We start from the raw sequence: 26,060 nt of genomic DNA on the forward strand, positions 1-26,060 counted from the left end.
CTGGTTAAACTGATGTTGTGGGAAAAAAACTACCAATCAGAATCCCGAAGGCCCCAGTCTCAATTGTCCAATGAATGAAGCCCGCCCAGAGTGTTTGTGGTCTACGTGTACGAACGATGAAGTATGCTTACCGATGTTCGAGATCGAAAGTGAGAACATGAAATTAGTCGATGTTTTGACGCGTAAAATCGAATTACATGAAGTTCGTGCCTGAAAGTGATTTCTGTTCAACTGAATCTGTTCTTTCAAGCAGAGCGGAAGTGATCTTCTTCTCAATACGATCAAGTACAGCTCCATCACTCTAAGCGCAGAAACATGGAAAGATCCCGATGACTCGATACGATCCCCTGCCACCATCTCCTTCTCTCTCGTCCAGATCGAACGACTTCAGTCCACCTCCACGTTCACCGACACAATCACTTCGAGCACTCGAGCATTCTTCTGGAAGCAATCCCCCTTCCTTAGCTAGACAGGGACGTTCCAATACGATAACAAGCTTGGGTGGATTTGAATTTGAACATGCTCTCTTACCACTTACGTTGAGTGGAGAAGGTGTTGAAGAAATCCGAGGAGAAGAAGACAGACATGTCGGTTTATTACATGGTATCGCTCTGGTCGTAGGAGCACAAGTTGGTTCAGGAATTTTCAGTTCACCGGGTGTTGTCGTCGGCGAAGTGGGAAGTGTCGGTGCTAGTTTATGCGTATGGTTGATGAGTGGATTGTTAGCTTGGACAGGTGCCAGGTGAGCTCACTGTCTCATGGGTCTTATTGTGACAAGAGCTGATGACTAGGATCAGCTCGTATGCTGAGTTGGGATGCGCTATACCCCTATCTGGTGGGACACAGGCTTACCTGGCTTATGCTGTGAGTAAACTTCCTAATGACTGCAGTGAAATGAGTCACTTGGTTGATGATATTGTGCAGTTTGGACCGATGACATCTTATCTTTTCACTTGGACAGCAGTGACTATGCTCAAACCGGGAAGCGCAGCTATGATAGCTCTGATTTTTGGGTAAGCTTGCCCTTCACTCCTGACGTTCAATATGCCCTCTTTGATCTCGTTGCTGATCTTGTACTGATGCATGTGACAGAGAGTATATCAATCGTCTAATATCACACACGTTCTCATCAACTACAACAGAAGAAGTCTTGACAGTACCCGAATGGTCCATCAAGATAACAGCTGCCATTGCATTAATCCTCGTATCACTCCTAAATGTCCTTTCTAGAACTTCAGGTTCAGATTCAACTTTGGTTCTAACGACTATCAAAATTGGTGCTCTGGTTTTCGTCGCTATATTAGGATTCATCGCTTTACTGAAAAATGGTCCAGGTCCATCTTTGACAACTAGTGGATTGTTTGAAGGTACCAAAGGCGAATTGAGCTCTTATGCCATTGCTCTGTATTCAGGTCTGTGGGCTTTTGACGGATGGGATTCATGTTGTGTGAGCTTGTTTTTCTCAATCATTTCCATCACCGTCTCTCATCGAGTGGACGCGATCCATCAGACAGATACTGATCAAATCGGTCATTTTATCACAGTGGGTAACAGGCGAAATGATCAATCCTACCAAGAATCTACCTCGAGCAATACATTCATCAATGTCGATAGTACTATCACTGTTCATTTTAGCGAATATATCATATTTCATCGTACTTTCACCTTCAGTAGTAGCTGCTAGTAACACTGTTGCATTAGATTTCGGTAAGGAGACTATAGGGAAATTCGGTATGGTGGTTTTTAGTTGTTTAGTGGCTGTAAGTTGCTTTGGTGCTTTAAACGGAGGATTCTTCACTAGTGAGTTCAACCTACCCCTTACATTGCATGTCCACAAATTAAACTTTTGTCTGCGAGACCTACTGACGGTCAATGTCCTTTACAGCTGCCAGACTCATATACGCAGCATCAAGAGAACATTATTTACCTTCCATCTTTTCGAAATTACATCCCAAGAGGCGCACACCGGATTACGCGGTTGCTTTACAGGCTGGTCTATCATTGTTCTTTGTTGTTTTTGGTGGTGGTTTCAGGGGTAAGTTGCGTTCGTGAACCATCGTATACATCAGATAGACTTCTCAGCGTTCCGTTTATCTTCTACTTGCTAACGGCTCGATAATTTCAGCCTTACTCAACTTCTTCTCCGTAGCTTCGTGGACTTTTTACCTCCTCACTGTTCTAGGTCTTTTGATTTTAAGAGTAAAAGAGCCTCACCTGGATAGACCCTACAAAGCTTGGTTGATAAATCCTATAATATTCTGCGTTGTGAGTCTACTCCTTTGTCATGTGATCTGTTTTGACTTGATAAGTATCTGCTGATTGGATATTGCAAAAAGGTTGCGATGTTTTTACTTCTCATGCCGATCTTTGCTGCTCCTTTTGAAGCCTTGGCCGCTTTCTGTAAGCTATCCATGTTGACACCTTGAGAGGAGATGTTTGATATCAAGCTAACAGTTGTGGGCAGTATTTATCGGGACTGGACTGCCAATGTATTACCTCACCTCTAGATCGAGGTCTCAATCGACAAAAGAATATAATACTGAAAGTGGAGGAGAGTTCAAAGCCACTATAAGGGGTGAGCAACCAAGATGATCGAATTTTCTTGTCAGTGACTTACTGACTATTGAGTGTGTATAGATGCTTGGGTGAAATCCAGAGATGATATAGATAATCTCTTACCCAATCGATGGGCATCAACGAAAAGGAAGTCGAGTACTATCGACGCAACCAATAGAGAAGAATCAAGAGGAATGTTACGTGGAACTAATCTTGAGATGTCAGAACGATAATAAGGTTTGTATTACAGGGGTGCATATCGTGGGCCTGATGCATATAGAATACTGTACATTTCTGCGATGCATAATACAAGGTAAGAAGTCGATCATAATGAATTCCAACTTCCGGATGGCAAAATCATAGTTTGTTTATTTAGGCTTGATTTTTCCATTTTTCTACTAGCTCCATTCGTTACCTTCTGCCTCTACTGCTTCCACCTCTTTTCCCACCTCGTCCACCTCTTCCGCCTCTTCCACCTCTCCCTCTCGAACTACTGTCCCCGTCTCGTTCTCTTGCCAACGAAGCTTTTTTAGTCCGTCGTCTAGCTTCCAGCTCTCTACCTTTTCTTCTCTCGGAAGCAGTCTCCATAGATGTTGACTTCTTCTTTTCGAGCTTCTTCTTCTCTCTTGCTTTTTGCATTTTCGCACTACTTGGAGGTAACAGCTTCACCGATGGTTTCTTAATTTGTGGTCCTGTAAAGGGCTTTGAGGTGGGTTCAGGTGATGTAGATGATTTTGTATAAACTCTTTGAGTTATGGAAGAGGGATCAAAATCCTCTGTTATAGTTACAGTAGCTAATTGATCTTCATCTGAATATTCAGCTTCTTCGATATCGTGAATTCCGGATTTGGATGGTCCAGCTTGATTATCTTCATCGTCTAAACACACAATATCGTATCATAAGCTCGATGTACACGAATTGGACGAGCCACTTACCTTCATCGTCGTCGTCGTTATCTGATCCATCTTCTAATCCCATCGCTCGACGTACAGTCTTGACATTATCTGCTGCTTTCTTCCTCAACTCTGCTCTTGCCTGAAATTCAGTCGAACGTCAATATAGTTATTTTTGCTACGGACGAAGTATCAGTGAGCTAGTCCTCACCTCTCTTCGCTCTTGTAAATGGGCAAGATGATCTCTTTCCTTAGCCCTAGCTTTCTTGTCATCTGATTTGGCCTTCTTACGTTTCGAGAACCCTGTCAACCATTCCCTATAATGTTTATAAGAGGTTTTGATCAGCGTTCCTTCAGATTGTAGTCATATCCCATTGATATGTAACCAGATGTAATTTTCTGCTTTACATCGCACACGCATGGCTCTCAAGTCCAAGTCACAAAATAGAATTTTCACGCACCTCCTCGCTTCATCGTCAAATTTGATTTCTTCAACTTGTTCCTTCCTTGCTTTTTTGGCTCGTTGAATGTATGCCGCACCCTCCGTCAGGAGATCGACGTTGGTTCTAGCTCTTGACATTGTAATGCTCTCGACGTATTGATGCGATAGCGTAAAGTTGCTGAGTTGAGTGTGTAAAGGTGGATCACGAAGACGACAAAGTGTTTTCAACTTTTTAGGCCAGTAGCTGTACAACAAAATCAATTGCAAGAAGTGATCGACACGGAGTTTCGGGGTCATCTCCGTTCAATACTCAAATGACCCAAATGACTCAAATGTATCATTACATATATCTGATCACATTGCATGCATAGAATTGATCACATGTCAGAGCAATTGTCAGCATTAGGGCATATCTATAGATCTATCATGTATGGCGTATTGAATAACTTGTAACATCCACCCAAAATGTGTTCCCTTCTGAACCATCTCTATCGATCTCGCCTTCACCATTCATCACATCTCCTATTATACCTCCTCCCCCAACTGCTTTACCTACTCTTTCCATCACTGCTAGTCCTAGACCTTGATCCGAACATCCTTCTATGAGTATAGCATCTACCCCGATTTTCCCATCTACGTTTCCATCTTCATGTTCATTTTCAGGTGGTATTCGTTCTAGAGTCAACATTCCAGCGAATAACCTTTGAGCTGCACTCGAAGCGTCAAATCCCAAAGACACCGGTATAATTTGTATATTGTTTTCCTCCTTCACAGCTTTGAGGATGTTTTGACTGAGAGGGGAATCTTCAAAATGCAGTACCCCAATTCTAGCTTTACCTTTACCTTTGCTCTTGGCTTTGCTATGATACGGTATGTGATTCAAGACCTGTCGTAATACAGCTTGAGATGAAGATTCTGCTTCTTCAGGTAGACTATTCGGACGTGAAAAGACGTTACTTGGTTTGAGTAGATATACAGGTACTTTAGGTGAGTAATGTCTGTACTTCATTCCTGGTGTAGATGGTGGTAATCCAACTGATCTGACTTTTTCATGCTTCGAATTGGAAGCTCCGTCACTTCTTGTACCGTTGGATGTAGGTATTTCTTTCGGGGCCGGTGATGCATCTGAGGATCCTGACCATGCCTTTCCATGAAGTAAGATCTTAGTCGACCCTTCCTTCCCATCTACTTTGTTTACGATCCTCTTGATTTCTTCTACACCCAAACCACCTGGTCTAAGTATATCAACGGAGCCCTCTCCACCCTTTATCCAATTTAACCCATTTACAACAGTACTTTCCACGCCTACACCACAATCACCCCCATCCAGTATACATCCCAGACCTTCTTTACCATTTAAATCGTTGAATACGTGTTTGGCTCGAGTCGGACTTGGTCTACCTGATGAATTTGCTGAAGGTGCTGATAAGGGCAGGTTGGAATGATGTATTAGAGCCAATGCTAAGGGATGTGATGGCATTCGAATTGCATTGGTTTGAGGTGAAGGTAATGGCAGCGGATTGATTGAAGGGAATAAAAGTGATAATGGTCCTGGCCAAAATTCACTTATCAATGCCATATATAATTCTGGTATCTCATAACCATCAGGAATAACTGATCGCAGCATCTTCAAAGATGATATATGTATTATCAATGGATTATCTGAAGGTCGATTCTTGATTCGATATATAGCCTGGACAGCCTCAGAGTCGAGGGAAGAGGCTGCCAGACCATACACGGTTTCAGTGGGCAAAGCTACCGTTTGATGATTATGTAAATGGTTTGAAGCAGTTTGTAAATGTGGGAGAACTGATGATGGTATAGAGAAAGAAGGCGATTCAAGTGGATGTGATGAGTCGGAAGAAGGATTAATGACGATTGAGGAGAAGTCGAGACATGGTAGGATGGGAGTATCGTTGATCATGGTGCAAAAGCGAAGTGGTCTAGAGCTGAAACGAGAGTAAATTCAATGATCTAAGCGACGTAACAAGGACTCATGCTCGCGGTCGGACTTACTGGTAGAGCGTAAAGTTACGATGGACCTTCAACACCGATCCAGCTCTTCGCATTCCTCACCTGTGTTAAGCTTCTACGAAAGTATTTGTCCAGATGACAACAACGATCAATCGTCTTGCATTAACTTTTTTGTGCTTTTGTTTTGGGTGACTCGGAAATTTTGATTCCGTTGAGATCTCGTCCATAGTCACGTGATCCATCGATCTTCGGCAGCTTAATACAGTGCACAACATCGTCTAAGAGATAAATTGCTTCTCCTTCTCCAATTTCCAGGATCTCGACACTTCAAAGTAGGACATCTCAAGCCCAGGCCGATAGATACCCAGTTGGAAAAATGGCGAAAATCGTTCCACCTATGAATTTCGGATTGGTAGAAGATGGTGAGTCCACCGAACAATGTACGAGTGTTGCCGCTAATGAACGTTCTTCTCGCCCCGTGAAGGCTTTTACCGATCTGCCCAGCCATCCGAGCTAAACTTCTCGTTTTTGGAGAAACTCGAGCTGAAGACTATAATCTGGGTGGGAGCTGAAGAGCCTTCAGAGATACTGTACGCGTCCGTCTTATCGATTTAGAATGAGATATGCTTTGTTAACGGTAGATTGACAACAGATTATCGTTCCTCGATTCTCAAGGTATAACATTACATAACTTAGCTCCTCAAGTATCTTTGAATCCTCATTTCCCACCTCCTTATACGGACAATGGTGTAGTACCCATTTCAGGTCAATGTGAGTTGATCTTGACTACTCTCGTATTCCAGTCAATACCAGCAGATGGTTCTTGGAAATACTGATTATATTTATTGATAGATCACCTTCCACCACTTCCACCTCCACCGGAACCGCTAATCATCCAATCCCTGACTTTGTTGTTGAGACCATCGACATTCCCAACGCTAGTATGTTGTAATATGGGCAGACATCGTACTGGGACAGTGGTGGGCTGTTATAGGAAATTACAAAGATGGGCTTTAAGTAGTATATTGGAAGAATATAGGAGATACGCAGGTATGAAAGTCAGGATACTAAATGAACAGGTGAGTACTATGAGATCGAGCATTGGAAAAAAGGTTGAGACATGATGGTTAATTAATATGAATGTTTCTAGTTTATCGAATTATTCGATACCGACCTGGTCTCAATAACAGCGGAACAAGCTGTTGCGTAAAACATGTTCATTTACGTCCTTCACGGCCAAATCGACATTCACACATATTATAACTAGGGCTAGAAGAACTCTCGATGTCGATGGCGTCTAGTCTACTACTCGTCAAACACTAGCGGTATTTTCATGAACCCAGATACAAATCAACAAGCTAGAAGTACTGCCGACCGGTTGAGACTCAGCATCGTCAGAGATAGAAAATACCTGACCGCGTACGTCTCGTCATAAGATAGGGACCGTTTTCGTAAAGCTTTCCTTTTGTATTTGGAAAAGTATCAATTATGCAACATCTTGGAAATCCCTTTCGCACATCTACAGTCTCCGATTCCAAATCTAGCCCTGTGTACTTTGATTATGTGAATACCCTCGTCAGGTTTTCGAGCGGAGATACGACTGCGTCGATTCAGCCAGATACGCACATATGGGGGGCAGATCGTGTGATAAATAATGACAAGTAAAGGCGACCTCATATAGACTCACACGTATACTCACTGCATTGGACATTATATAAGTATGGCAGCATTATATAAGACTAAGAGGGCAGTCGAAGCGATGCCAAGTATCTCAGAGGGAGAGGAAGGAGAATATCAAGAATTGGTGACTTCTAATTCGAGCTTTGGCGCGAATCACAGCTGTTCCCATCGTGCGCAAAGTAGGAGCGATACTTCCAGAGACACGCACTCTCATACCACTCAGATTCCCAGCGAGTCGTCCAATTTAACAATTGATGATACGAAGAGCTCTCGGAGAATACGCTTCCTTGACGAAGAGGAGCCGGGAGCGGACGGGTTTTATGTTTTGGAAAGGGTTCCATCACGGTCACATTGATCCTCTCCTACTTTTACCGTTCCAGATTGTCTATCGTAAGATACTCACTCAATAAAGTCCCACGAGATTTCCGATGAGCGAAGTGTACCAGATGCATGAGTTATACTTGGATTCCTCATGGAAGCACAACATATATGGAGTATAGCCGGTTGTTTTGTACGCGTATTCAATCTATCAACAATCCGCCAAGAGATCCCGAGTTGATTCCACGAATCCACGCTCATCGCTGCTCTTGTTTCCTTTTCTAGAGCGTCAAGAGCTAGCCGTCTCTTTCTTTGTTGCATCTAATGGATCCCTCTCCGACACCTTCGGGTCGTTTTATCCCACTTACTGTTCCATCTGTTCTCGTGATTCCGTAATTATATAACTCAGGGCACTATCACCGTCCATTCATGCATAATCATTTACCGCATGAGTAATACACCATTAGTAATAAATATTAGCATTAGTCATAGTTAATTCAATTCACATTCACATACAAATCCCATGTCATTCCCATTCAATCGCCCAACAATCCTCCATTCTTCTTGGTTCCATCTTTCAGCATCGTACCTTTCCGTTGTATATATGTATATATAGTACTTAGACTTGCTAAGCAGAATCATCTTCCAATACCTTCTCTATAATCATCACCTATCCAGATACACAAGCTTCTCAATACGAAATCGGCAGGATCCGATCACATTATCTGAAATGATTTCAACAATAATCCTCTCAGGAGGTATATATCTTTCATTCTTCTTAGCATATCAAGCATTCTCACCTCTGTTCGAATCAGAACGCAAGAGAGCTTATGTCTTATCGTCAATCTCATCATTTACCATGACATTACTATCGATTCCTCTATTTGGAAGTTATCTGCTATACGGATTGAAAGATACATTTGAATATGCACAAGGGGGATGGATGGGAAATTGGACAAGGTTTGCTGTGGTGTTTTTCGCTACTTACTTGTTTGGTAAGTGTGATCCGTATACCATGAACAAGGAGAAAAGAAAGCTGATGATCTGCATGTAGCTGATGTGAGTTTATCATTCGTCTGCTATATAAACTAGACTTGTTTAGATGCTATCGAATGAGCCGAGCTGACGCGTTCAGAACGAATCGTAGCTGACTATTGGATATGTCAAATATCCATCGCAAGTCGGCCTGTTGACAGGCTGGATACACCATACGTGAGCTTGTTACCATTCTCAAATCACAATTGATGAGAGATTGCTAACATTTGAAACTCGTCAAGCGTTTACATAGGTATGATGATCTACCTACTCAACTCAATTCAAGCACCTACTTTCCTTGTTGGATCGATCATGGAAGTGAGTGAACCCAGTCTGTAGTGACCCCTCCTTTTGCTCATCTTTATCGCCCCTCACCGTTGTCCTTGCTTTTACTGCTTCACTTGCCCCCAACCCCTTTCTCGCATACCCCTGCGCACCTTCTCTTTACCCTTCTCCGCAATCCTTCCTACTGGACGATCCGCTAACCCCATATAAAGCTTCCCACTCTCGATCTCGCCTTATCAAATCTGTTTCCCTCCATTCGAAGTGATCTGAGGTTCCTCTCTACGTTTTTCACTCTTCGAATCGTTCTACATTCTATCATCCTCTTTCAATGCGCGATGCCTTCCACTCGAGCATACATGGGAGGTTCATTCGTCCCTGTGATCTTGTTGAGTCCAGCTCTTCTGATGCATTTGTCTTGGTTCAGAGGTGGAGTCATCGGATATATGAAAAGAAACTCTAAATCATCATCCCAAAAGAAGGCGACAAAAGAAAATGTGGTTGAAGATCCAGTCATTCAATATGCAGCTTCAATTGATCAAACCACCGCACAATTGATCCCACCTACTCCCGATGACTCTCCAATTGTAACACCAAGGACACCAATTCAGAATCCTATATTGGGAGGGATGTCCAACTTACCTACTTTGTCTGTACCAAACATCAATATCCCATCTTTGGGCGAAATCAAATCTAATTTGACAACAGACAAATTAATCCCGGGAGGGTTTCGAGATGCGGTGAAAAATAGATGGGAAGAACAGAAAGAGAGATTTACTGCCAGAGATCAGGGGACCACTGGAATGGTACAGAGGAAACCGATCAGTGACACTCGTGAAAGCTCGGAAACAGTGGTAGTAACAGAAGTCTTGGTTGACTGATGAAAATCAACGCTGTAGAGTTTCATCCAAACCGTGGTTGAAGCTTGATGACTGTAGTTCGTGAATTAGATGATGACCGTTTATCTTGTTATAGATTTTGTTTCGTTGAATGTTATTATTGTTTTGTCAGTTCAGTTGACAGATAAGAATTGTGCGACTGCTCGGCCCTGCATGCTTATATCTTGTACATCTCACGATATCATGCCAATGTTACTCGTCCACATTATTGGTGTCCTCTTCATTTTCAGGGTTGATAGTGATAGAGTGATAAAAAACGCACGGACCGGTTATTGTTTCACCGAGTATGTCCACCAACTTAACTCTTTTGACGATTATTTCAATCCATTCACCTTCTGTTCTTCTATTCTTTGCGTCTGTACTTTCTCTTTTCACTCAACACCCTTCGATCCTTACCTTGACTCGACTCGAACATCGGATCTTATATATCCTCTATCAGCCACCATCGCCGTATTCAAATATCTCTCGTTCTCTGGCACTTTTCCCTTTCCAGTAGCGCTTTTGAAGAACGCAAATCATGTCATTCTCCTCCTCCTCCTCTTCTTCTTCTTCTCCTCCTGATACTGAAACTCCCAATTCACCTGATTCACCTGATCCGATATCAAGCGACACATTTCTCAGCTCAGCGTATCGAAACCTATCTAATGATCCCGACAAGCTCCAAAGATTGTTAAGTAACGTTTCGACACATGCTTTCGCAGAGCAATTTCCCGCTTTCCAAGGTCAATGGATGTTGACTGAATATAATGGTCAAATCCAATATATCAGAATAGATAATCTTGGTAATCTAGCTACGGTTGCGAGTCCTACTTCGACCAAGAAAGCTGAAGGTATTAGAGGGAGATTAAAAAGTCATTATCCATCAAGTTTTACCAAACATAGATTGATCGCAGGAAAAGAAACAGAAGAGCATAGTCAGACAGTGACAGATACAAGAGATATTGATAGAGTCACAGCGTCTATTGAAGAAATAAACGTGTCTACTTCGGGAAAGAAAAAGAAGAGAAACAAGAAAAGAAAAGGTAAGAAAATCGTCAATCTGATGGAAGAAGCTATCAGTCTTGCAGAAAAGGAAGATAAACATAAAGAAGAAGAAGACGATAGGCAGAAGGACGAAGATGAACAATCTGAAGATCAAGAAGAAGTCGAAGTCGTACTGAGTGACCAAAAAGAAGAATTACATAAATCCGAGGAAGTAAATTTCTCAAATATCTGTACAACCGAACAAAGTAGAGCAACCATTCAATCCTCCTTCTCTACACCATCTCATCATCATACAATCGGCGAACAACTGGTAATCGAAGAAGACTCTCCTCCTCATCCACAAATCCAAAACAATATCATCTATTTCGGCGATATCCCCACTTACATAGTCCCGCCCGACAGTGAAGAAATCGAAGAACCTCACGACGAAAATCAAAACTTAATTACCGAACTCGAAGGTGAACATCTTGTCACTCCTACTTCCACCACACTTAACAAGCTCTCCTACACTGCTACACCATTCATTCCTAGACACATTCCTAATATGTCTAATCTCACTCCTCCCCAGAGTCCTCCTACACAGGGAGAGGATTTTCAATGCTCAGACTCCCAACCTCAGGTCATATTGACCACCTTCAATAGTGGCGAAAGACCACTTACCCCGCCGTCGGAAGCTGAAGAAGAAGTAGATGAAAAAGATGACTCACTTGTTTTCCCATCTAATAAAGTCCAGGAGGAGACCATCATCCCATCAATCACAGTAGATACTCCCACATCACCTTCATTAAACATACACCCACTTACTCACTCGTGGACATTGCACTTCTCCGACACGTCAAAATCTCGTCAGCGCAAAGTGACCGTTCCTACCCCTCTGGGTACTCAACCGAATGCTGCTGACTACTCCTCTCATCTCGTAACTCTTTTCAATGCATCCAGCTTGGAAGACTTATTTGGTGCTTGGAAAGCTCTTCGAAGAGCCATCGCCAATTCCAAGAAAAGAATTATCGAACTACTCGGTGATAGCTCTCTTCGAGGTGGACCAGGTTTAGGCACTTTCCTCTTTCCCGACGAAACCAATTTCCACTTTTTCAAAGCTGGCATTAAACCAATGTGGGAAGATAAAATGTGTCAAAAAGGTGGCAAGATCATGATTGCCGGTGAAGCTCAAGCTGTAAGTGATATTACCAGTGATCTCGTCAGCTCAACTTCCCCACTCTACTTTCTATACGGGACGAGATATCTGCTTCGTTGCTGACACCTAAGTGTTACAGATGGACAAGCTCTTTCTCGACGCCATACTTATGCTAATTTCAGGTGACATCGATGATAACTGTCCCCCACCCCCAGGAATGGATTGTCAAATTTGTGGAATAGTCCTATCTAGAAGGAAATTGACAAGAATGGAAATCTGGGTAGGAGGAACTACCGTACCTGAACAAGGATGGATCAATGATATCACAACATTTATAGAAGATAAGTTTCAAGGATTCAAAGTTTATGGATACAAGTCGTTTGGAAAGCATTGAATGAGGTTGGAACAGAGGGAGAACAAGGAGATATACCCTGTTTTTTAGCAAACACCGATTGAATCATTGTAAAGTATATACACCCGCATCGCTCAGACCCTAATCGAGCCCCTTTTTCCACATCTCGACATTGAGGTAAGAGTTGTTCATATTCAATCAGCTCAAAATTCAAGCAAAGTAGACACCATCAAGCCAAAAAGATCCAAATAAATTATAATTCAGAGGAGGGGAAAGTAATTGAAAAGGTGACATGTTTATACCGACTTTCATAGATCGTTTTCATGCATTTGTACGTATTTAATGACTACTGAGGGTGATTTTCTCGAGATCACAAGTGATTAATCTTCGCTTGTATGCATGCTGTCTAGCAAAGGAACATAAGTATATCAATACATCATAACAACTACAACAGATACCACTACCGCGAGAGTGGTGTTCAGCATTATATGATCTTGTACAACTGAAGAAATTGAAACCCAAGATCTCTGCCCCAGCCATGCCTTGATACAATTCTCACCATCGATTAGACAGTATCCCATTTACTCCATTCTTCTTTCCTGACTTTTCTCACCCATCTTTTAGCCAATCGTGAACTCAAACCATCCCATTTCTTATCAGCGACATCGTTGATATCCTTTGCTTCCAAATCTGCTTCATTTTCTTGATTCACTCTCTCTTTTCCTTTTGTCCGATCTTGTTCTCGATCCTCAGCTTGTTCCACCCTGAATTCTCTCCATCTTTCGAATCTTTCTTTTTCTTCTCCTTCGAGATGTTGCAAGACACTTCCAATGACTAATACTTCCGCGAAGGTATTTCGATATCTGTTGACTCGAGTCACTAGATCCAGTTCACCTTTCGTTTGAGTCTTAGATTGCGCTGTACCATTTTGATCATCTTCATCAATCGCTTCACTTGCTTCTCTTTTAGATGACTTGTTTTTATTTGATTCATCCTGCCAGATTGCCATTATGTCTTTATCATCTCCTTTCAATGCTCGAACATCTCTTGCTTGAACTATCGAGAGGTTTTCATGTTAGTTGGATCCCGCAATAATCATCCCCAGCATGTTTGTAAAGTCGGTACTCACCATTCCTATCAGCCAACAACAAAGTTCTGGCTACACTCTTATCCATACTGTCTAGTAACATTTGTCTGGCTTCAGCTTCAAGTTGAATAGTTTTCCTCATCAATTGCTTCAATAGATCAATCTCTAAATTCCTTTCTTCTGGTTCGTCTGTATCATCATCTACTTCTTCTTTTATCATATCTCGATTTTTCGGTGATCGTTTCGATGATTTCCCTTTTCCAGGAGATGATTGAGTAGATTGGTCCTTTTGATCACTTTCAGAGATATCATCGTCATGGTTCTCATGCTCGATCTTGACTTTTTCCCATTTCTTAGCTTCATCTTCACGATGTTCGATTGTATCTCTGGCATGGGCATAGTCTTTTCTCAGAGCTTTGTCGGCAGAACCGAGTCTTCCGTGTCCTCTGTGCCCTGCATGTCTCTTTTTTCCTGTCATTGTATTTCCCGAAAGATCTTCTTCATTGTCGGACTCTGATGTCGAACTCGAGATCTGGGATTTTTCGAGATGCTCTTCCGATCGATCGATCGATGTTCCACTTCCATCGCCTTTGGTGTGGTCCTTCTCTTCATCTTGTTCGGAATCATGGTCCGTTGAGGCTGCATCACCTTTCAAGAGGCTTTTCCTTGCCTGGTCGTAGGTCTCGTGGTATTTCAACACGACTTCAGCATGAGGAGCGAAAGCTTCGGGTGATCTACGTTGCTCAGCAAGGAAAGCTTCTCTAGCTGCACCTCTTTCAGAATATGTACTGAGCTATACCCAACATTGAAGTCAGCTGTCCCTTCACGCATGTATCCGGAGGGGAATAGTGGTACAACTCACCAGACCAGTGACAGTTTGAACCGCAAAAGAGGTGATGACAGGTACAGCCATTAAAGCGTAAACGATGAAAACCACACGACCAGCGGGTTGTTTTGGTGTGAAATCTCCGAATCCAATTGTCAAACTGAGAATCATTACAACATAGACCGCATCGCTATAAGAGAGATGGTGTCAGTTCTTTACTGCTCCTGACCATGACGAGATAAAAAGAGAGATAAGAGAACTTACCCCCATGGCCATCCTTCTATTTGAGAAAATAAAGTAGCTCCTATGGCCCAGAAAACGAGAAGTGACAGTAAACTCCATAACAGATCGTACATCTGACTCGTCCTACGCTTCAATCAGCCTCGTCGCCATGAGTGATAGGTTGGTATGAGTATACTCACAAATCTTCCCGTTGTGATATTTTATGAATTAACGACATTTCAGCTATTAGACCTGCTCTAGGTCTCATTTTATTTGCTTCTTGATGCATTGCACCTTCATATTTCTTTCTCCATTTTTCTCTCCTATGTTCAGCCCTTGAACTGATAAAACCAATAATCAAAGCGATTTCATTACCCAATTGACTTATCGTGAGCACCGAAAATGGGAACACTAATATTTTAGTTGCTGTTTTAGTTGGAACGAAATCACCATATCCAATTGTAAGAGCCACTTGAGTCGAAAAGTAGATTCCATCAGAATAAGACCATCCTTCTATTTTCGCGAAAACTAATGATTGAACCGCTAAGATTGATATAAACGTGGTGACAGATAACATGAATCTGCGTCCTTCAGATCTTATATCAGATTGGTCATGTTCTTCTTTTCCGAATGCGAAAAAATAGTGAAATAATAACGTGATTGATATTATTCCAGCATCAATGACTGATATGACCGCACACCAAAATCCTTCCAGATAACTATAGCCAGCTTCATTTCTTGAAAGTATACCAAATATGATGAGATTGACCACTGCCACAATCGTTTTACCTACCCAGAAAATCAAAGACCATCTAAGGAAAGACAAAGGAGGATGAGTGAGTGATGACAAAGGAATAATACTGTGACACTTCACGGTGAATATTTAGCTCACCTGGTAGAATGTCTCCACCACCAAGGACTCTTAGATGAGAAGCGCACTATCAATAAGATATTGGCAAGTATGTTGAGAGCTAAACCTATGGCAGAGAGAATAAGACAAGCTTCAGGATCAGGTTGAGGAGTTCCGTTTTGCGCATACCAATGTTGCTACGAAAAGAAGAAAGAAACAGAATCACATGAGTCAGTCCCTACTTTTTATCTCTAAACGGATGTGAAGTTCAGATTACTCACAGTCAATGCCGGTATGTCGAGAAGTGTTGCCAGTGGAGCGAGGATAGCGCTGACCAACGGACAATACTTTGCAAAAGTCTGGATCCTCATCTTCCTTTTTCGAAAGGCATAACCATGCCATGTCGGAGTACGATTGATCGGACTTCCTTTCTGTACCGAATCGCTTGATGTACTCCTCATCGTCGGCAGCTCAGACTCATTGTTGGTGCCCATACTGAGCTGAGTGTGAATCTTGACCTAATGCAGCACTGGCCATGAGCGATGAGCTAGATTGAGAACAATGTGCTTGCTGTTCGATGATGATTGTAGTAAATGAAGAGATCTTATCTTTTTCTTTTTTTCCTGTTTACCTCGGTATCAACATTGAAATTATTCCCAAAATAGAAACACAGCAGAAAAATGGGAAAAAGCGGCAGTCACCGTAATTGCAGATCTCACTGATGACGTCATGAAGATCTGTAGGATAACATATACGATGTGGCATACCATAAAACTGAACAGGATACCACAGTGATCATTCCGATACGTGAGTTGTCACAAACAGCAAGTACAGTATCAGAACAACAGAGGCTGACTATCAAATACAAAAGTGACCATCATATGGGGTCGCTGTCTTACCTGCACCCAAGAACAACCCACCACCCATCAATTGAACTGGGTCTCGACCAGGACCAGGGTCGGTAGTAGATGCAGTCACAGGAGCAGGATTGTTATGCGGGAAACAATCGTCGAAGAGGTTTTCAGTGTTACCGTTGATCATATGACCATCGCTCTCGGTGACAGCATTCGAAGAATTGGTGCTTTTTGCTCCGCTGAGTAGTGGCGCTGTTCGCAAATTAGGGTTGAAGAGCTATTCAACCGCGAAAATCACGTCATTAATCTCGTTGTCTTATGCTCTAACTGTGATTCATAGATGTAATCGAGGACTTACTGCCTGTGCCCAATCTTCTAGTTGTTCGCTTCCACTGTCATGGTTATGAACAATTGCGTGATCCATCGCTAATGAGGTTGAGAGATTGTTGTTTCTGACTGACCCTCGAATGACATGTGAAGCTGCATTCTTGTATAGTCTCTCCAGATGGTCAGCTTGATCCCACAGGCTTGGGAAGATTATCGAGTACTGTCTTAGTCCGGCTACGCAGATGAGGTATTCCGATCTACCTAAATTGGCGAGATACAATCCCGCAGAGTAAATTGGATGATTGATAATGAGCCTATTTAGCCCATAAAATCGTCAGCTTATCTTCCCTCATCACGCTTGATCAGGCGATGACCTGGTAGTGTATTCAAGATGTGATACTACTCAGTCGTAAGACTCACGGGTCAAGTTTTAGGTAGCCGTTTTCAGTCAGCACCCCGGTCAACGCTGCTATTCTCAACGCAGCATGTTCCGATTCTTCCTCGATCCTCCTTTTGATACTATCAATCTCAACCAAACTTCCTCCAGTACTTGATTTTTCTTCTTGTATATCAAAGTCTTTTATCGCCTTGTAAACAATCAACCATAAGTTGTGATAATAACAATCTATCGAACAAGCCGTTATCGCCTGTTGGAAATCCCAATTCTCAGGCCAAGTAGCTGGGATCCCGATCGATGATAGATGAGCATCCCTCCATACTGAAGATGAATGTATGAATTCTCGGAGTGACCTCAAAGAAACACCTAGTGAGAATGCTTTTGGTGTCCACAATGATTGAGAGATGCGATGACAGATTTCTGTGAATGATTGATGAATAGTGAAGAACGTCTGTTTTGACGTCAGCGTCAAGCACCGGTTGCGATTGAGTGAGATAGAAGGCAATTATGAGACGACAACAATTATGAGGGGATATTAACGACATGAAACAGTGATGGGAGCGCTTGACTAATACGGGGAAACATGAGAACTCACTACTCTATCCGTAAGTAAGCTACTTTCCCCTCTTTGCGGTATACACCATTCTGAACCCATACTCCATTTAGCACCGGTATCAGGTTCAAGGTCATGATCATCGTTGATCCTGAAATCGGCAGATATATGAGCATCTTATCAAGCTTGCACAATTTTACTTACAAGCACGATTTCAGTCTATGAAAGGCTGAAGTAATTCCATCAGACCGGAAGATAGTGAACCAAAGGTTCACTGCATCTTTACGTTTGTAATCGTCTTCCATTTCAGACAAATTCTTAGAGCAATTGAAACCCAACGTGATGAGGTGCTTGACAGCTGCAGATAGGTATATTGCTTGATAGCCTGAACATCATAAATGACTTAGCTAAAGAGAGCAGTAGAGATGACAGGCATTTACCGAAAGGGGAGGTGAACTTACATTTCTCATCAAGAAAACAACTCTCTGACATAGGAATTGATTTCAAGTTCAGCCTGAGAATCGCAGAAGACTTGAGGGGACTCACGACCTAAAAGATTTTCCAGCAAGAAACAACTCAAAGTATTCTCCATGTTTGGTATCCTTGTGATCTTATTCCTTTCGGCTATTTCTCTGGTTCTGATGATGATTAATGATACTAATCTACTCCGTTGTCGTCCTCTGAAGCTATCACCGTCTCGGGAAGAACATTCTTCTCTATCCGCAGATATAGTGGGATGTTCAGAAAATTTAGCACCCCACGCTAGGACTATTGCTAAGAGGGGATGTGGAATATGACCTGATGGATGATCGTGGGGTGAAGTGTATCGTTCACGGAATAATCGTTGGTTTACCAGCGGTATTCTAGGTCTGACGATAGAGAAGAACGTGTCGATCAAATCGTCTGCTAAACTGCGGATCCCACATCGAGAGTCAGAGATCGGTCTTGTACATTTCTGATACGTAGAAAAGGGGATTCAAGACGTGGAAATAAACTCACTCATGCATTTTATCGATATCGATGTCTTTGTGTGCTTCACTAGGTTCTTCCATCCATATCGCACCTTGTTGCTCTTCCCATAAATCTGCTTGTCCTTCTTTACATAACTGTATACTTGAGATGTCATCGTATTTGAAATGCTTGTGAGATACATCGTAAGGGGAGAACAGATATCGTAGAAGGTTCTGCTGGGCACCTGATGGTGTATCATCTCTGAGGGTTGTGGTCGTAGGATTTGAAGCAATGGTGTTAGACAATTTCTGTATATGACGAGCTGTTTGACATGAAGAATTAAGAGAGCTGTTGAGATGGATTGTCCAGAAGATTAGCCAGACAAATCGTACTGTCATACTTGATATTTCAGAGTCAATTAAACAAAACTCACTCGTACGATTGTTCTTGATAGGTATTTAAGTTTCCTTGTTTACTAGTTTCACCTGGATCATAATTGGATACTTCGGTATTTCCACTACTTGTCCTTCTAACTGTATGAGGTATATCTACTACTTGATTTTCATTTTCAATTTCGTTTTCATGTTCATTTTCATGGTCTAATGATTGTTCACGTTCAATACTCTTTCGTCTTTTCCTCTTTCTACTACCAGCGGTATCGGTGATACTTGCAGTGCCGTCTTTATCCTGATTTTCTTCTGTAAAGCTTTTTCTTGATTTTTTGGATTTTGATTTCGTTTGAAGGACCAATGAATCGATGTAGTTATTCGTACATTCTACTGATCTACTTTTACATTGTTCACACTGTATATATTTTGAATTCAAATACAATCGATTTGTCAGCTTACTAAACACCGATAGCATACATTGAATGATTTCTGGGGTTGAGTGGCGAATGAATGGAAGTAACAGAAGTTTCGAACAGATACAATGCGAAAGATAATGCGAGTAGTAAAAAAGAAAGAAAGACAGATACGATGATAGTTGAGCGGAAGACATACGATTTGATCTTTACTGGTTCTCAAACAGCGTATTTTCTTGGATCTACATCCATCACATGCTATATTCTGCTTTCTCTGATTGAGTCCCGGCATGGACCCCATTGGGACAGTCGAAGATGGGCGCGGAGGCGGTTGCATTATTGTTGACGGGATGATATTCGGATCCGAGATGATGAATGAGATGCACTTCCGCAACTGTCTGGTGATGAGACATCATCCGAGAATGAGATTCGGATTGATGTTTGAAAGAGTAGCAATTCCGTTCTCGGCGAACTGATGATGGCCAGTATCAGTAATGGAGTATCAATGAGAAGAGATGGGTTGTGATCTTATTGCTGTCAACAACGACATCTGTATGACTTAAGCTTAACTCGAGTATTCTATCACCTTGTGCATTCTCTCGGATCCGGATAACAAAAGCAGATAAGGAAAGATGACGTAATATCAATATATATGTTTGTATGCATCAGAACCCAATATCATGTTAAAAAGAGACACCTTTTATATCTATCATGACCCGATCCACATAGCTTTCATTGCTCTCCTTATCCTTTTGAATTTACTGACTCTGATACCTTTCTCATCCACTTGACCTTTATTCGCTCTTACAGCATAAGCGATTTCGAAATAACTAGACACCATCGCTCTCGTACCACCCCTTGCTGTTCTGGGTAAATCTTCAATGGCCCCTTCTGATCTGAGACGTATATCATCTGCTATATCTAGCAGTGGAAGAGAGTAGGGGGCGTAGGAAGGTGGAGGTGCAGGTGATTTAGAGGGAAATAAGATTCCAAGAATCGGTTTTGCAGATCTGAATGATGATATAGGAACGTATAATCTCGTTATCAGAGCGTCTTTCGCGATATCTCTTGATATGTTGACTAGTTGAAGTCCTCGACCCATTTCTCTAGCTGACCGAATGACTCTCAATCTCTTTATTAGTTCTTGATTCTCATTGGATCCACTTGAAGTATGTTGAATGTGTAATTCTTTCGCAAAAGTATATTCTTCCACCGGCCTGTTTGATGACGATGATGAATCAAGGATCGACCAAGATAGATAACAGATCGCACTTGCTATGCTTCCAGCTACGTCATCTGCATATTTCATTAAATCTCCGCCAGTTTTGATAGGTAAGTGATCCGTTAGGTTTTCGGTTTCTGACAAGGTCGAAATAGGACGTGAGGGGAATTTGAGATCAGTCAAATAGCCGTCACACAATTCCAGAAAAGGGTATATGGGAACGAGACGTGGTATTATTAATGAGAACAAATGAAATGCTGATCGATCGGATTGCGTCAGGTTTGGTATTTGGTCTAACGTTTTATTCAATATATGAATAGGGTAAATTGGTGCTGGATATTCTGAAGCGAGATCGTATGTCTTTATTAGGTGTTGTCGGATTGCAGAAAGGATTGCTAGTCTAGCTGAATCTAGTGATTCACGGGAAGGAGTTTCTCCTTCGCGAGATGTAGGGAAAGGATCGTCGATCAGGTTATCCTATGTACAGGTCATCAGCGTCGAGGACGAGTTCATCGTATTTAAGAAGCGGAACTTACAGTCACCCTGCACCAAGCATAGATCACCACCAAACCAATTCTCATTTCTCTGCCGAAAGCAAGTTTCGCTACGCTGAAACTACTACTTCCCTTTTTTAGCGTTTTTTCTGCTTCTTGCAATCCAGTCAATACACGCTTATCCACCTTAGGACGGTTGAGAGCTACTTTCGCGAGTAAGGCGATGTGCGAGATTGGATTGGAAGGTGGACAAGGAGGAAGTTCGGGACAGAGCAGAAGAAGGGTGTGCAGATGTGTAATCAAAGACGATGAGAGGATTATGAGATATGTCGTGAGGAAAAAGAAGAGTGCTTCTCTGAGACAGGTGATATGTGTCAGTCCCACTGCCTTGCGATATCGAGCGGAAGCTGTATGAATGGAGGAAACAGGGTATATGACGAAAAAGGTGCTGAAGACGAAAAGAGGGAGATGGAAAGGAGAGTTTGATGACAAACGTACTCAATTGGCAGCCCTGACCATAACTCCACACCTAATGTAGTTTGTCTTGATATTGACCAACTACCACTCGTTAATGCGAATCTACAAATCCCAAAATAACATGCGAAATTAGCTCAAATCCTAATGCAAACACCAGCTTATCCTTTACTGGCGAGCAAATGCGAGAGGTGTACTCACGTATCAACATACCATAGCCATGAAGTTCCTATCCAAAGTGCCAAACAATCTTCTCTCGTACACCTCGCTCCCAAAAATATCAAGAATGAAATGACTGGACAAATCCATACTAATATCCAACCGAGATAGAACATTTCCTCATTTAACCCATAAGATAATTTCTGATATTCCTGAGTCTTCATGATTAATCTGAGACCAATCAAGGATAATGCAATCCATATTAATGAGACGAAAGGTCTTCGAGGGAGTGTTTGTATTTTCTCTTCTATATTTGACGTTGACTTCGGTATTGGTTCTTGGGATGAATCACCTTTTATACCGTTCAAAGTATCTTCTCCGAATGTCTGACCTAGTACATCTTCTTCAACATTACTAGCCAAGTCCTGGGAAGTGATCTTGAGATTCAAGTCGAACGGTATCGGTCTCGCATGTGTACATATCAGATTCAATAATATGGCTAGGATAGGTTGTAAGATGAAAAACATATGTTCTTCAATAGGTATATATCCTATCCTACCAATTACCGATCCTGGAGGATATGACCAACCTTGATGCGACAGTATGAACTGTATCATGTCTGATCAGCTGCATTCGTCCTTTTGACGTAGCCAAGTCTAATTTCATAAGGGAAAGAGCATATATGAACGGGGCAGTAGGAAGAATAAAAGACATACATTATCCCATGGCGTTGTCCATATCGTTGCCTAATTATGAGAAGCATACATCAATAAAGTGGATAGTCAATGGACAACAATAGGTCAAGAGTGTATGACTGTGATATTGAAACACACCATAAATCCCAGCCATATGAACTTTAGTATTTCTCTTCTACCAATTAAAGGATGATATATCAATCCTAGGAGTACGATTGGTGGTATTATAAAGTATAAATGTCTAGAGGCAACAATATGTATACATCCATCAGCTCTGGAATGTTACCAGAAAAGGGCAAGGGAGAAACTCACATTTGCATATAATTGAACATCTTGCCTCTCAAAAAGCCGAATTGAAACGAATGAAGGATCGTAGATGCACTCAGGAGCAATATGAGAAATTACAGGATTATATGATTATATGATGTTATTATTGTTATGAGACATCTTCGAAAGATCAAACACAGATCTAGGAGTGCAGAATCCAGGATTGAAGATGTGAAGATGTAAACAGATATTGTCTATAAGAGAATCCAACAACAGTCTGTGAAACAAGCATGCAAAGAATGCGAAAGAGACACGAAGTTCTATTTTTATTATTTCAACAAAAAATCAACAAGGAATGACGTTGATATATTTGAGAGATTTCCTAACGTAAACAGTCACCAGTATATGGCAAAATGTCAGCGAGTCATGGTCATTCATCACTCACAAGTCAGTCACCGTTGGCCGCTCCGGCATTGGGGTTTCTCATACCTCCTTCCCGATTCGGCATACTGTACATCATTCGGATGGAAAATACTCGTAGATTGTACAAAATCAAAGTCACTCGCCATTTTGGATGAATCGCACCCCTTCATCCTGCAAATACATTCAAGTAAGTCACAAAGTAGAGCAAGCAAGCAAATCAAGCAAGACAGACCAAGTAGATCTCTGCCGTTCCTCATCGAAGCGAGACATGTATGAATCACGTGCATAAATAGTCTAAGATGCTAAAACACATAATATGGAAAAGTAATGAATACGCTCGTCTGATCTCTCTTCTCTATATTCAACGATTCGTGCTTCTTCGTCACGCCGTAAACAACCCGAAAATAGTGGGAAAAGGGGGTATAAGGAAAAATGATCTGTAGAGAAAAGGACGATGGCGTTTTATCTATTGATCGTATGGTTGTTTGACATGACAGATAAAAAGATTGCTTAAAGGTGATGGGAAGAAGGAGAAGTTGTTGATTTGGGTCAGGCTGGTTTGTAAACAATTACTCTATTCTGTCAAGAAAAACATATCAGTAAAGTATAGCCAGATGAAATTGGCCAACGTCCTTAAAAAGATCACTCACGTTGAGCACATTGAACACCTGGTCTACCTTCCTCATCATCTTCATCCATATCATCACCGTCAGAAGCAGCACTTCGTCGTTGTCTGTCATTTGGCTCTTCAAGAGTGACCTCATCCAAATGAACCTTTTTGGGGAACTTTTGTACGTCCTTTCGTTTGGGAAGGGCTTTTTCGAGTTGGGGGATGGCGTCTACAGGAATTGATTCTGGGAACTTGACGTTGAGTCTGACGTAGAGGTCTCCAAGCTCATGATGTCGGTACGAAGGCATACCTTGACCCGAGATGACTTTGAGAGCGCCTATATATCGTTTGAACGAGATTATAAGCTCAATCCTTGTAAAGAGTCAACCACATCCAATAAGGGAACACTTACCGGGTTTGATGATTTCTCCTGGTACGATAGTGACGTGTAAAGCTCTTTCATCTAAATGTTCAATAGCGAATTCACCACCACCGAGAGCGGTTAAAAGATCGATTTCAGCTTCACAAAAGAGATCATCACCTTTTCTTTGGAATCGTGTATGAGGCTTTTCTTCAATTACAATAACAACATCACCTGGAACTGTCCCAGGAGATTGATCTGATTCACCGGCGAATTTGATTTGTTGTCCTGATTTCATACCTTTATCGATATGAACTTCGAGTACTTTTCTCTCAGAGTTTGTCTTCTTTCCATTACATTGTTTACATCTATCTTTAGGATTCATCATTTCTCCTGTACCTTCACATTCTCCACATGGTTGTTGGATTTGTTGCATCATTGGACCTAATTGTCTCAACATGACTTTGACACCTCGACCTTGACATCCGGTACATGTTGATACTGCTCCTTTTTTACCTCCTCGTCCTTCACATGATTTGCAGATGACAGATTTGGATAATGCGAGCTTTTGTACTTTTCCTTTGTAGAGGTCTTCGAGTGTGACACTGATTCGATGAACGAGATCTTTTCCACGACGAGGTCCAGCGTTCCGTGATCCACCTGAACGTGGCGTAAATCAGCTTGTTGGACCGAGATCCACGCTTCTTGAGCGTCTGTCACTCACCGCCACCACCACCACCAAAGAATCCACCACCCCCTCCGAACAGTTGACTGAACAAGTCTTGAGGGTCCATTCCACCCCCTCCACCGCCACCTCCTTCTAATCCAGCTTTACCAGCTTGGTCATATACTGCTCGTTTGTTCGAATCCGAAAGAACTTCGTAGCTGTAAAAGTGATAATTTTTGGATTTTAGCTGATTTCTAGCTCAATTTTCGAGACCTTCTCGCTGTCGCTATCACTTACGCATGAGTGAGCTCTTTGAACAGCTCTGGGTCACCTCCTTGTTTATCAGGATGAAGCTGCAAAGCCCTCTTTCTATAGGCCTTCTTGATCTCGTTGTCACCAGCTTCGGGAGAAACACCGATAATGTCGTAATATTCACTAAAAAAGAGCCAAAAAAACGAAAATAAAAGGATGGTCAGCATATATTTTCAAAACCAAGGAAGAAGCCCCTTCCAAAGTAAGGCGTCCTCTCTCCGAAAAGACTAAGCATGCACTGAGCTAGTACGATTGTTGGTGTATGTTGGAGAAGAAATCGAAGCATACACAGTAGAAGTGGCAGCGGCGAGAGAGTGACTTCACCGGACCATTCGACAATCTTCCTCTTAAACGCATCACTTTCCCCAAGCAGAAAGCGGGAAGATTGTGCATGAGGTTCGATCACTTACGTTTCGGCTACCATGTTGAGTTATGTCTATTGAGGTTGGGTTGTTGAAGTGTCGAAGAAGAAAGGAAGACAAGGAAAGGATTGATGTATTTGGCTACAGTCGATTAATTGAATTAGAGGAAAAGGACGCGTTGGGCAGTGTCGCTGATTAAGCACTTGTGCAGTCTACCTCGGTGGTATAGTATGGAGTGGTGAGTACGCTTAGTATGCGTGTTTTGATGGTTATTCTTGAGACTGTTAAAGAGGATTTATAATACGAATTGGTAGTTGCTCTTTTGTCTAAATTCTCTCCTCAATCGCATTCCCATTAAACGTGAAATCCCAAAAAAATCTACACAATCTCTTTACTTAAAGCATTTGACTCACCGGCGGGCAACAGCGAGAAAAGGGGCATGGTCAGTGAATTGATAATTCTGGTAGATTCCACTTGAATCCAGCTCAAAGTGCCACACTCACACCGCGGCATTCGAATCTCCGGTGCTATCTCCGCCCATCCTCAATCATCTTACCCCGCTCACGTGCACGTGAGAACCATGATTGTGATGTC

At 42.0% G+C, this 26,060-nt stretch overlaps 10 protein-coding genes across 10 annotated transcripts; 4 read left to right on the forward strand and 6 right to left on the reverse strand.

Annotated features, from left to right (window-relative positions):
- Positions 1-329: 329 nt before the first annotated feature.
- IL334_004286 (uncharacterized protein) lies at positions 330-2,789 on the forward strand (the record flags this gene model as incomplete). Its single annotated transcript, XM_062936005.1, has 10 exons — positions 330-742; positions 798-864; positions 925-1,013; positions 1,093-1,447; positions 1,545-1,800; positions 1,886-2,035; positions 2,126-2,265; positions 2,337-2,400; positions 2,465-2,575; positions 2,638-2,789. The coding sequence occupies 10 exons, from the start codon at positions 330-332 to the stop codon at positions 2,787-2,789; spliced, it is 1,797 nt and encodes a 598-aa protein (XP_062792056.1).
- Positions 2,790-2,967: 178 nt separating this feature from the next.
- On the reverse strand, positions 2,968-4,030 carry IL334_004287 (uncharacterized protein; the record flags this gene model as incomplete). The annotated part of the gene is made up of 4 exons (XM_062936006.1): positions 2,968-3,434; positions 3,493-3,592; positions 3,662-3,767; positions 3,912-4,030. 4 exons carry the CDS (start codon positions 4,028-4,030, stop codon positions 2,968-2,970), a joined length of 792 nt encoding a protein of 263 aa, XP_062792057.1.
- Positions 4,031-4,316: 286 nt separating this feature from the next.
- IL334_004288 (Sua5/YciO/YrdC/YwlC family tRNA threonylcarbamoyl adenosine modification protein) lies at positions 4,317-5,816 on the reverse strand (the record flags this gene model as incomplete). Its single annotated transcript, XM_062936007.1, has 1 exon — positions 4,317-5,816. One exon carries the CDS (start codon positions 5,814-5,816, stop codon positions 4,317-4,319), a length of 1,500 nt encoding a protein of 499 aa, XP_062792058.1.
- A 426-nt stretch (positions 5,817-6,242) lies between these two features.
- Positions 6,243-7,076, forward strand: IL334_004289 (uncharacterized protein; the record flags this gene model as incomplete). Its single annotated transcript, XM_062936008.1, has 5 exons — positions 6,243-6,288; positions 6,351-6,456; positions 6,519-6,637; positions 6,719-6,945; positions 7,017-7,076. 5 exons carry the CDS (start codon positions 6,243-6,245, stop codon positions 7,074-7,076), a joined length of 558 nt encoding a protein of 185 aa, XP_062792059.1.
- Positions 7,077-8,594: 1,518 nt separating this feature from the next.
- Positions 8,595-10,062, forward strand: IL334_004290 (uncharacterized protein; the record flags this gene model as incomplete). The annotated part of the gene is made up of 5 exons (XM_062936009.1): positions 8,595-8,859; positions 8,919-8,938; positions 9,012-9,076; positions 9,142-9,217; positions 9,397-10,062. The coding sequence occupies 5 exons, from the start codon at positions 8,595-8,597 to the stop codon at positions 10,060-10,062; spliced, it is 1,092 nt and encodes a 363-aa protein (XP_062792060.1).
- A 535-nt stretch (positions 10,063-10,597) lies between these two features.
- On the forward strand, positions 10,598-12,593 carry IL334_004291 (uncharacterized protein; the record flags this gene model as incomplete). The annotated part of the gene is made up of 2 exons (XM_062936010.1): positions 10,598-12,238; positions 12,339-12,593. 2 exons carry the CDS (start codon positions 10,598-10,600, stop codon positions 12,591-12,593), a joined length of 1,896 nt encoding a protein of 631 aa, XP_062792061.1.
- Positions 12,594-13,116: 523 nt separating this feature from the next.
- Positions 13,117-16,030, reverse strand: IL334_004292 (uncharacterized protein; the record flags this gene model as incomplete). The annotated part of the gene is made up of 7 exons (XM_062936011.1): positions 13,117-13,607; positions 13,681-14,431; positions 14,501-14,654; positions 14,729-14,830; positions 14,887-15,498; positions 15,579-15,733; positions 15,818-16,030. The coding sequence occupies 7 exons, from the start codon at positions 16,028-16,030 to the stop codon at positions 13,117-13,119; spliced, it is 2,478 nt and encodes an 825-aa protein (XP_062792062.1).
- Positions 16,031-16,394: 364 nt separating this feature from the next.
- IL334_004293 (uncharacterized protein) lies at positions 16,395-19,757 on the reverse strand (the record flags this gene model as incomplete). Its single annotated transcript, XM_062936012.1, has 9 exons — positions 16,395-16,667; positions 16,749-17,031; positions 17,138-17,565; positions 17,710-17,818; positions 17,872-18,052; positions 18,214-18,578; positions 18,667-18,966; positions 19,052-19,422; positions 19,620-19,757. 9 exons carry the CDS (start codon positions 19,755-19,757, stop codon positions 16,395-16,397), a joined length of 2,448 nt encoding a protein of 815 aa, XP_062792063.1.
- Positions 19,758-20,129: 372 nt separating this feature from the next.
- Positions 20,130-22,796, reverse strand: IL334_004294 (uncharacterized protein; the record flags this gene model as incomplete). Its single annotated transcript, XM_062936013.1, has 7 exons — positions 20,130-21,119; positions 21,179-21,491; positions 21,635-21,715; positions 21,812-22,377; positions 22,486-22,515; positions 22,603-22,705; positions 22,777-22,796. 7 exons carry the CDS (start codon positions 22,794-22,796, stop codon positions 20,130-20,132), a joined length of 2,103 nt encoding a protein of 700 aa, XP_062792064.1.
- Positions 22,797-23,796: 1,000 nt separating this feature from the next.
- IL334_004295 (chaperone DnaJ) lies at positions 23,797-25,528 on the reverse strand (the record flags this gene model as incomplete). The annotated part of the gene is made up of 5 exons (XM_062936014.1): positions 23,797-24,101; positions 24,177-24,785; positions 24,850-25,010; positions 25,090-25,227; positions 25,515-25,528. The coding sequence occupies 5 exons, from the start codon at positions 25,526-25,528 to the stop codon at positions 23,797-23,799; spliced, it is 1,227 nt and encodes a 408-aa protein (XP_062792065.1).
- Between the last annotated feature and the right edge of the window lie 532 nt (positions 25,529-26,060).

This window comes from Kwoniella shivajii, chromosome 5 (genome assembly GCF_035658355.1).
Source record: "Kwoniella shivajii chromosome 5, complete sequence".
In the NCBI taxonomy this organism is placed as follows: domain Eukaryota; kingdom Fungi; phylum Basidiomycota; class Tremellomycetes; order Tremellales; family Cryptococcaceae; genus Kwoniella; species Kwoniella shivajii.